Raw genomic sequence first — 11958 nt, forward strand, 5'->3', positions numbered from 1 at the left:
TGTGTGAAAATCTAAGACACATCAAACATGATTGTTAGGTGAAGGTGGCGTGTCATCGTTGTGGAAAATCAAGTAATATTAGACCAATTTTTCGTGTGGATCTAAAAGAAGCAGAAGAAAATGTTGTATAAGAAAGTAACAACCTGAGCAAGTTAAATGGAAACAATGCTTATCAATTGAAGCTATTGACCAACCTATTAATAGATTACAATACAGATTGGATTGTTGTGGTTGTTTTTTTTCATGCAATTGAAAATGTTTCTCTTCTTTTGATATATGTGCTCACCAAGGAGGAAGAGTAATTGTGGTGATTGACAATTTCTTACACTGTGTTATTGAAGAAGGGCATGTTAATGTTGAGAATAGTGCATCAGATGTTGATGGTGTTTCTCTTGAAGATGTTTATCATGTTTCAGGTTTAAGAAGAATTTGGTTTTGGTTTATCAAATTGTTGATTCTTAGAGGTATGTTCTTTTTTGTCCAAATGATGTGAAAATTATTTTTGATATTAAAAATTTTGAAGATGAAGTTTTGTTCACTGGAAAGAAGAAAGATTCCCGCTATGTGTTTGTTTGCAAGTGATGTGTATGTTGAAAAGTTTGGTTAGAATGATGGTGTAACACTTTGGCATGCTAAGTTGGGTCATGTTGATTACCGGTTATTAGAAAGAATTTCTATAAATAAGCTTCTTGTCAGTGTTCCTCTCCTTAAAGAAATACACCAAGATGTGGTTTGCCCAAGTTGTCAATTTGGCAAGTCACATCATATTCTCTTCCCAAATTCAAATAACAGATCTACTTGTGCAATGCAGTTAGTTCGTTCAGATTTGACAGGACCAACTAAAACACCCAGCTATTCTGGTTGTCATTATGTTATGGTCATTGTGGACGATTTTTGTCGTTTCACTTTGGTGTATTTTTTGGAAGCTAAAAGTGAGACTTTCTTCAAGTTTATCCAGTTCAAAAAGTAAGTGGAGAAGGAATTTATGTTGTCAATAAAGTATCTTCACACGGATAATGGGGGAGAATATATGTCTGATCAGTTTCAGAATTACTGCAAAGAGAATGCCATTCAGTGCCAAATGACGTGTTCCGATACCCCACAACAGAATGGAGTTGTTGAACGTAAATTAGCACACCTTACTTCTATCTGCCTTCTTAGCTATATGCAAAGAATCTTCAAAGGGAGTTATGGATAGCAACTATTTAGTTAGCTTGTCATGTCATTCACCGTTTACCTCCATGGGCGAGGTCGGATATATCTCATTTTGAGATACTATACCATATCATCAGAAAGTCCATGTAAGTTATCTTTGAGTTTTTGGGTCAATTTTTTATACTCATGTTTCGAAGAGTAAACGTACTAAATTAGACCCAAAGGTAAAATATTGTCTTTTTGTTGAATATGAAACTCACAAGAAATGATGGAGATGCATGGATCCAAAGATGAGAGAAGCTTTTTTTTCCTTCAATATGTAGTGCTTGACGAAGTTTCGTCAAATGGATGCAAGTTCAAAGAAATATGTAGTTAACTTGTTGCCTTTCTTTATTGATGACCCATCAAATGAAAAAGGGATTAATGTTAATCCTAAAGAAAGTTTAAAGGTAGATGAAGAAATAAAGATTATTGTTCGTAGGTATTTGAGACCGAGAACACGACCCAATTATTATCTGAATGTGAGGTAAGATTAAATCACTAGTTATTTTTTAATGGGTGATTTTTGTGAAGATGGACCTCAGCCTCACAATGAAGTTAGAGGCATTCTTGAATGGAAGGAACAATTTTGCATTACACTTAGTATTGTTGAACGTATATTTGTACTAAGGGGGAGTGTTGAAAATTAGTGCAAACTTATTTTGCAAGTTGTTAATTAAATTAGTCTTTTCTTTAATTGAAACAAATGATTTTTATTTAGGGTATTGCATCATAAATTGAAGGATAGTAGCATAATGGTTTAGTAAATTGATTAAGGGAGATTTTCAAAGTTAGTGGTAGAATTTTAAGGTTAGTGCATAAGTGGGTAGTTTATTATTTGCTTATAAATACTTGTAATTGTTTCCACTTTAATGAAGAGTAATATAGAACTCGGTTGAATCATTGGATCCTCCGTACAATATTTCTCTCTTGTTTCCAGCTTCTATTCTCTTTGTTTTGTTGTTTTTCATTACTAGGACCTCTTGCTCCTTAGAGTTTAAGTCTCTTCACTTCTCGTTCTGTCTATTTTCTCTAACGCTCGTTCTCACTCTTTGTTCTTTGCTCTCACTCTTTTTATTTTAAAAGATTTAATAGCAATAATTATAAGATTGAGAGTGAGTGTGTATAGTAATGAGATCGAGGAGTGAGAGTAGTGAGAGCAAGAAGCGAGAGTCCAGTAATCATGCATAATAAGGTCGTTTTAATAATTTCTATTGATGTGACGTAAGCAATATGTAAAAAAAAAAAAAAAAAACTTAAGTTTCAAAAAGTGTGGCATATTCCATTTTAGGTCAATATACAATTATCTCGAAAGAAAAATTACGATTTTAACAATTACTTAATTAAAAAACAATGATTTTTTTAATAAAAGGATAAACAATAATTATAAGTATTACTAAATTATGTATATAAATGTGAGAAAGAAATAATATATATCCATTACATAAATAGAAACAAATGTAAAATGATAATTCTTATAGGTAGATTTGGACTAGAGGGCATAATCGATTTTATGGAATTCCCAAACTATCCAATTGAGAAAATGGTGAAACTCGAGCTGGAATTCACACCTTAGGGCCCAGTTAAGCATTGGAAGAGGGGAGTTTGGGCCAAGGGCCAAACTAACATGCTCAACCTCGGGCAAAGATGAGGTCAAGGCCAACCATCCCTATTTGATGAATAGGCATGCTTTTTGATCTATTTGGGCCTTGACGAGAGGATAATTTGGATCAAAAGCCCAAACTAATCTCATTAGTCAAGGATATAATAGGAATAAATCACGCAATACGCTAGCACACAAACAAACAAACCCAACAGTAGAATTCTATGTACTTCAATGTTTAAAAAGTGCTTCTCAATACTCAAAATACTCCTAAAATAATAACACCAAGGTTCCAAAATAAGAACTTAGTTCCAGAACCTATTCAGGGACTCAAGTAGTATTCAAAATGAGTAATCATCCAAAGAAACCTTAAATCTCAATTCAAGTACCTTGAATCAAGTCTAAACTACAAATAAGAGTAACCATGAGTTATAAACTAATTTACAACATCTAAATATACTTCGAAAGGATCTAAATAAAGTTATAACACCTAAAACTCACCAAAACAGACTTGGATCCTTGTTGTATAATGTCTGAATGGTTTTGTAACTATTCCAAATCTACAAATAAGAGCTTTCAAGTGTTAGAGACAAATATAAAGGACCTTAAACTAACTAAAATGAAAATTTAGAGTGCTCAACTCAGTGAAACTTGCCCAAAACAATCTGAATCTTTGCCCGTTGGTGTTTGAATATGCCCAATCCTATATTTTGGAGTCGTTAAGAAGTGGTTAACGCAAATCTCATGCCAAAATAGAATATGTAGTTGTTGAACCTTACTAAAAGACGAGAAAACGATGCTGTTAGGCTAGTTAGACCGCGTGGGTCGCTGAAACTATCAAAACCTATGGATTTTTGCATCGATGGGTGCATTCGCCGAAGGAGGGAACTTCTAACGTTGGTCCGCGCTAGAGTCGTGTAGACTTGAGTCTTCCACTCCAGATTCATATTGATTAATTGATCTTCGCATCCTGCCAGTCAAAGCTTCTTCAAGAAGACTTGTAAACAGAAGAAGATTGTCAGTCGTGCAAAAGTGATGTTGCTGCTACTCAAGGCTAGAAGCTCACCGATGGAAGCCTGAAGAAAAAGAATATTGTTGCAACCTACGTGAAGAATTCAACGAAGTCGTCCACGAGAGGAAGATGGGTCTGGTCAGTTGGAGGGACATATAGAGGGGAATTGTTGCACAGATTTAAAAGGACAAGGAGAAAGGTGGCTAAGTTCCCTTCCGCTCTTTTATTTTCTTTAATTTAATTAATAAAACAAATTATCCAAATTAAATTGGAAATAATTTGGGAGATCTTCTTTAAATTCCAAATTTCTCCTCTTTTCCAAAGTTAATTCCATGATATGCGGGTTGTTTTTTTGGAAAATATATAATTAAAATCTTTAGATGCTCGAAATTATAGATGTTTTATACGATATCATGTTAGTTCTTAGGAATATTTTTGCAGATATGTAGGAGTATTTTGATGATTATATTTGTTTCGTAGGATTTTTACTCGAATCGTCTTAAATTTGCATAGTATTCTAAGAATGCCCTTATGACTATTTATTAATTTAATATAACTTGAACTTATATAACATATTTACTTTTATCAATTTGAATTTCTTTTTAAATTAGTATAATTTATATTATTTTTAGATGTTATTTTTCTCAACAAAATGATATATATAATATGTCACGATGAAATTTGGCATTTTTTATTTTTTATATTTTCTTTTTGGAAGAATGTATATTAAAAAAGATATTATCACATGATGTCTTACATGGAATTTGCTTATATTTGCATATCATCAAGCACTCTTGTGATATCTTATAAATCCTTATTTTATTATTATTATTATTATTTTGTATTTCTTGTGTATAGGATCTAAGATTGTCAACAATTTTAGGTAACCATTTACTTTTAGAGATTTGTATTGGACAACATATTTTTAAATCTTAAAACATCCTTTTGGGTTTGGAAAATACAAGAAAATAAATATTTTAAATCAAACATCTATTTTTTAATTATTATTTTGCTTCTACCCTTCTTACTTTCAGATAAACAAATGACATGCTTGATTTACAGCTAAAATGCATGTTAAATGGATATTGATACACCAATGTTATAATTGATATGAGAGGATGCAGACGCAAATTGCACCTAAGTCTGTAAAATTCTAATTTGTCAAAATAAAATGAGAAAATTTAGCCACGTTGTCACACCCCATCCTCTTTAACCTAAAAGAGGATATGGGAACAATAAATATCACCCCTTTATATGACCTCAACTGTCCACCTATCTTCATGCTTAATCTGTTCACCTAAATTTTCTAATAACCAATTCATAATATACACTTCACCTATACAAACTTCTCATCCAAGTTTTTCAGATCAACAAATATTTATATATACAGATGGGCTAAAATTACACTTTTATTTACATCACACAGGTCCTAAGTTCCCTCAACCCCATCTATATGAGTACAACCCATTTCATTTCAAAATCATAAGCATACTCCTAGAAAGACTATGAAACAGCGGAAGCTTGAGATCGTGGAAAATTGATCAGAAATGGGTAGGCTAGACACCGGGTACTCTCGGCCACCTGGGAAAAGAAAACATTTGAAAAAAAAGGTGAGCTAAAAGCCTAGTGAGTGACAATTTATCAAAATGGGTCTAATTATTTTAACTCAAACATTAACCATATTAAAGAAATATCCATTTCTCAAAATATTTCTAGAAAAAATTATTCAAACAATGTAATTAGAGTTCATAGAAATATTATGCACACATCATCCGATTAGTGATAAAATCCACACTAAATCTATACCTAAACCCCACTGGTGTAGAGTAAATCTTAAAATACTCAGCGTAAATACCACTCATCATACGTGCACGCAGACATACCCTTCAAGGGCTAAATATTCTAACACTCAGCCTTAGGCTTATAACATACACCTCACCATGGGATAGGATTCCTTTGGATTTTTTAGTTACTTTGGCCTTTTTCAACCCCGATAGTCCCCTGCTCGCCTATGTGATGCTATGGAGCACATTCACGCAGTATAAGGGAAAATCACCCCAAGTACACTGATCTAGTGGTTTGAAAAACATTTCTATAAACCATTATCTACTCATGATTAATATTCCATTTCAACATATCTCATGGAAATTTCAAATAAAACGTGTGCTTTAAAATACATGGAAACATTCATAAAACCCATATCATATAAATATATAATAAAACTCACATTTTGGAAAAAAAAATCCATAACACATATTCAAGATGCTTTTCAAAACCCAGAAGATTCATGGTATAATAAAATCCCATTACTCAAATTAGGGGTGGAATTGGCTCGGTTCGATTCGGTTTGGAGGCCAAACCGAATCGAACCGATTTTATTTATACATGAATCGAACCGGTTCTATTCGGTTCGGTTCGGTTTCATGAATCGGTTTCTTTTTTTTTTTTTGCCTTTTTTTTGTTTCTTCTTCCTTTTATTTTCCTTCTTCTTTCCACTCTCTCTTGCCTTTTATCTTCCTTCTTCCTTTTTTTGAAATTTGTATATTCTCTTTTTTTATTTTACCAATTTTTCACATAATTTAAATTGTCTTTTATTTTCCTTGTTCCTTTTTTTGAAATTTGTATATTTCTTTTTTTTTATACTCTAAACATAATTTAAATATCAATCCAGTAATCCACAATAAGAACATGTCCAAAGTACACAATACACAAATTTCTTAAATATCAATCCACAATAACTCATAAAAACATATCAATCCAAATGACTACAATAAAAAGTTAAAAACTAAAAGTTCTCCAAAGTACACATAGCACAAATTTCTTAAATATCAATCCACAATAACTCATAAAAACATATCAATCCACAATAACTCATCATATCAATCCAAATGACTACAATAAAAAGTTAAAAACTAAAAAGTTCTCCAAAGTAGAAGTACGCAATACACAAATTTCAAGTCACATAAAAGAAAATAACAAGCTAAACACTAGTGCTGAATTCCAAAAGTCCAATCAATACAAACAAATTTGTTCGCTTGTCAATCATGATTCTCCTTCTCCTTGTTTTTTGCATCTGCCGCTCCGTTCAATCCCGTTATGAAAACTAAGAAATAAATCATAAACTTGTTAGTAGTTACTATAATAAATATATGAATAAATATGTTTATATATATATATATACACACACATATATATAAATATGTTTTGAATATACGAACCTTCCTCTTCATCTTCAATTTCCTCCAAGTATTGTCGTAAACCAGTGCTAATTTGTTCAGAATGTAACCAATTTTGTGCACATACAAGTGCCCCAACAGTGGTTGGAGATAATGGGGTACGAAAAGGATCAATTACTCTCCCACTAGTGCTGAATGTGGACTCAGAAGAAACTGTAGATACCGGAACTGCTAAAAGATCTCGTGCAATTTTGCTAAGAATCTTATATCTAGAAGAATTCCCCTTCCACCAATCTAAGATATCAAAGTTATCTTCACGTTTAACACGAGGCTCCAGTAAGTAAATATCAACTTCTGAATCCACACTTTGCGAATCATCTTCATCCAAATCTTCAAAATCAAAATGGAAAATCTCTGAAGCACTTGCACTTGTAGTTCTAAATGGAGAACTTTTAATGGTACATGAAGACTGACCCTTATTAGCGACTGATAGTGACAAATTGTATTCATTGAACAATGCTCTCAAAACACCCTCTACCTTACTTCCTATGACTTTTGCCACATCAACATCAAATAATTGATTTAGGCAATGCAAAAGAAATTTCATCTTATAACAAGGGTCCAAAACGAAGGCAACATACAAGAATAGATTTGTTCTATCTGTTTTTCCCCATTATCAAACTTTTATTGCATTATCATTGCCATTTCTTGCAAAAGCACATCATTAGGACCAGTTGCACTTGAATATTTTCTGATGCAATTCTGAACAATACTAATCTCATGAAAGACTGTATTGGAAGTAACATACAAAGACCCTGAAAGCCTAACAATTACTTCATAGAATACTGACAAGAATTTGGTAAATATTCTCACAATTTTCGAATCCCTGGTGGTTGGTTTTTCCTCCTCATTCATGTATATTGTGTCGTAGTCTTCTAACCTCTCAAATGTCTTTTCAAATTTTACAGCGGTCTCAAGCATCAAATAAGTAGAATTCCATCTAGTTGGAACATCAAGACACAACATACTTTTACTATCTATGTTCTCCTCTTTGATACACTTCTTAAATGTGACAAATCTAGCAGGAGAAGATCTAACAAACCTCACAGCATCTCGAATTCGAACCAATAAATCATTAATATCTTTTAGGTCATCGCATACAATTAAGTTCAATATATGTGCACAACATCGAACATGCAAGAACTCACCATCTAACACCAACCCATGCTTAAAATGCTTCTTAAAATAAGCAATGGCAGTATCATTTGACGAAGCATTATCAACTGTCAATGTCATAACTTTTTCAATACCCCACTGTTTTAGACATTTCTCAACCCCTTTTTCTATCGTCTCTCCTCTATGTTTCTCAATTTGGGTGAAATTAAGAATTCTCTTATGTAATTTCTAATCTTTATCAATAAAGTGTGCAATCAAAACCAAATAGTTCATATTTTGGATTGATGACCACGTATCGGTTGTGAGTGACACTCTATATCCTTCTTTCACAAAAATGCCTTTCAACATCTCTTTCGTTCTATCATAAATTCCCAAAATATTCTTAGCAATTGTTTTTCGAGAAGAAAGAACAAAATTAGGTCCTACTAATGTCAAAGTCCCATTCACAAACCTCTTAAACCCTTGGTTCTCCACGAATTTAAATGACAACTCATCTATAATAATCATCTCAGCAAGTAGTCTCCGAGCACTCTCAATAGTAAACATCTTATAACTGAGGGAAGAATGTGATTTTGAATTATCTCCAATACCCTAATTGTTCTTAAAAACCAACTTAGTTTGTGTTACATCTAACTTAGACTTCTTAATCTAATAAGGATTTTTTTTACAGTAGTGTTCAATATGCATTCTCATAGTTGAATTTCCATTCCTTCTAGGATGACATGCATACACCATACCACAATAGTTACATTTAGCATGCAGATCATCATCACTATATTGAGAACATTTAATAAAGTGATCCCATACCATAGATGAATTTTTCCTCTTTCATCCATTTGTATGCTTTTAAACTGTCTCCTCACTTTCGTTTTTTCGTGGTAGTGGTAGTAGTGATGGCATCACAACAACATCATCATTGGAATCGTTGCTCTTGCTAAAGCTCATTGTGATAGACCGATGGTACCTATAAAGGGGAAAATAGAGAGAAAACTTATTACCATCAAACAAAATCATTTACTTAAACTAAAAATTCTAACACAACAATAACAACTAACAACAAGAAGACAACATCACCAACATCAAATCTCTCCTCTTTCCAATTAATTTTTAATTAGCTATTAAAGTTGTGCTAAAATAAGATAAAGATTACCTAACAATTTCATTAGTTACTTAAAGTTTTATTTTAATTACCTAAAATTGAAATAATTCAATCGGATGAGGACTGGCTCGAACAAGCACCAACGGGCGGCGGTCTCGAACGAGCACGAACGGAAGCGGCTGTCTCTGGTTCACAAACCAAATTTTCCTTTCCTCTAGTTCACTGGCGGTCTTGAATGAACACGAACAAAGAACGTCGAAAGAAGTCATGCGTCGGACTCGGATTGGCGGCGATGACAACAAAAAAACCCTAGAACTAAAGGAAGAAATCGAAAGCAGAAGGAAGCCAAGAGAAGAGAAGAGAAATCTCTACGTGCGCGGTAGGTTTTTACTCTTTAGTTTTAAGTTATTTATTATTAAATAAATATTATATATATATATATATATACACACACACACACACACATATATATATATATATATATATTTGTTTATAGTTAAACGGTTCAATTTGGTTTAGAAATCGATTTTCAACCTTTGAACCGTACCGAACCATTTAAATTCGGTTTCAACAGCCCAACGAACCACATCGAATCGAAAAATTTGATTTTTCTTATAAATCGATTTGATTTTGCAATTCGGTTCGGTTTGAGCAGTTTTGCTGTCCACCTCTAATTCAAATGAAGGAACCACTAAAAGTCTTTGAGCGAAAAAAAGAGATCGGACCCAAACCCAAAATTTACATAATTATAATTTTACAGCAAATAAACAGAAGTTATGCATCTAAAATTAATTTACAGCATGCTTGAGAATATTACAAAAAAAAGAAAATTGAATTTTAGAAACTCTTATCTTTAAAGATCGATCTTCAAATTAAATCCTTCGAACTGAAAAAAATACCACCACAATGTTTTCACTGCATTCTCTGGATGAGAATCCAAGAGGTGTGGGCTCTCGCTGTAACATCCAAGTTTGTTGGTAATTTAAGTTCATTATTTGATAAAATTTGAGAATATTTTGGATTTTGGAAGTTAAATTGAATTACTGTAAAAGGATAATTCAATTTTATTATTTGTTTGGAAGAAGATTTTGAAATTTAGATTTGATTAAAGGAAAGTTTGGAAATTAAGTCACATTATCTTAATTTTAATTTAGTTCGGAGAAATTGAATCGATTAATGGAGGTAATTGGTTTAAATTACTTTTCCAAGATTTGAATTTTTAATTCAAAAAAGATTTGTAATTTAAAGAGGAAAAGGTAAGGGGATGAAATATATATATATACACGTGTGCGTTGAAGTAAAAAATAATATTAAAAAAACTTTACAGTCTCTCTATCCTTCTCTCTTACGCATCCGCCATCCCCCTAAAACTTTCTTTCGTCTTCTTCGTTGAAGCCCTAGTCGTCGCCTCTATTCTAGCCACCTCCTTCAACCAGCGACACCGCCTGACTCAGCCGCTCGTTCGCACGGATCTGAAGCCGTTTCTGTCGAAGCACCACCACTCATGCCATTTGTACTCCACTGTCGGCCGCCCCGGTCCGCTGCCGTCCAAGATCTCAGTCAGCTTCGTTCAGTCGCAACCTTAACCATCCGTCCAGTCGCACGACGCCGGTATTCTTCGTTCATCGATCTAACTGCTGCCTATCTTCCAAATGTTGCACCGACCGTCGGGTTGTCACTGTCCAGCCCCATTTCCTTGATGCCGTCACTGTCGTTGTCTTGCCCTTGCCAGAATCTCAAGATTTGTGTAAGATTGGGTCCCTTTAGATTCGGGTTGGGTATTGGATGGCTTTAGGTTGTGTTGATTTGGAAGATTCAAGTGATTTGGATCTCAATCCCCATCTCGGCTAACAATATTTTGGTCTAACTTTGGTAAGTTTAGGTGAATTTCAACACTTTGGACCTTTTGGATTAAGAGTAGTTGTGGAAGTTTAGCTATTAAATGTTGGACTTGATTTAAATTCAGGTTGACGAACAGAATTGGGTTTTATAATTAATTTTGGACTAAGCTACATTTTTGGTATGTTAAAATTGAGGATATTTGGGAATTTTGGTTAATTGGATTTAGACCCAAAGGGATTAATTTAAATTTTCGATTCATCATTTTAGGCCCTGGTTGCTAAATTAACCTTGGAATTTATGTTATAAGACTGATCTAAGTCTTTCAAAACTTTTAAGGAATTAATTTCGTGGACTTTCATTCATGACCAAATTTGAGGTAAATAATATTACTACTAGAACTACATGTGTCAAGCGATAAAATTTAAGATTTAGTTTGAAGATTTTGAGATTGTTTGCATCGAAATGCATGAGGACAAATTAGTTGATCTGATTATGTTTTGCAATATGTTATGAATGCTAGCATGGACTAAACTAATTTTTTGTTTATATGATTGGCTAAGATGAACAATGAATATGATGACATGTATTTTCATGTTTGTGGGACTATGTTTTATGATGCATGTTATGTTTATGATAGTGATAGTTACCCTTACCCGCAATTAGATACCCACCAGAGGTGGTGATCTCTTTTGGGATTTTACCAGAGGTTTGTGATTCCTTCGGGATTCACCAGAGGTTTGAGTTTCCTTCGGGATTCACCAGAGGTTTGAGTTTCCTTCGGGATTCACCAGAGGTTTGAGTTTCCTTCGGGATTCACCAGAGGTTTGCGTTTCCTTCGGGATTAGGTAATGATTTC

At 33.3% G+C, this 11958-nt stretch overlaps 1 protein-coding gene across 1 annotated transcript; it reads right to left on the minus strand.

Annotated features, from left to right (window-relative positions):
* Positions 1-7669: 7669 nt before the first annotated feature.
* Positions 7670-8281, minus strand: LOC150036051 (zinc finger BED domain-containing protein RICESLEEPER 2-like). The gene has a single exon (XM_090313555.1). The coding sequence runs from the start codon at positions 8279-8281 to the stop codon at positions 7670-7672; it is 612 nt and encodes a 203-aa protein (XP_090169681.1).
* Positions 8282-11958: the final 3677 nt, after the last annotated feature.

This window comes from Benincasa hispida, chromosome 5 (assembly GCF_027475165.1).
Source record: "Benincasa hispida cultivar pf3 chromosome 5, pf3_genome.v1.1, whole genome shotgun sequence".
In the NCBI taxonomy this organism is placed as follows: domain Eukaryota; kingdom Viridiplantae; phylum Streptophyta; class Magnoliopsida; order Cucurbitales; family Cucurbitaceae; genus Benincasa; species Benincasa hispida.

Bases quoted from the DNA above. Each gene is read 5' to 3' on its own strand.
- LOC150036051 (XM_090313555.1), bottom strand. From the start codon at position 8,281: ATGACATTGACAGTTGATAATGCTTCGTCAAATGATACTGCCATTGCT.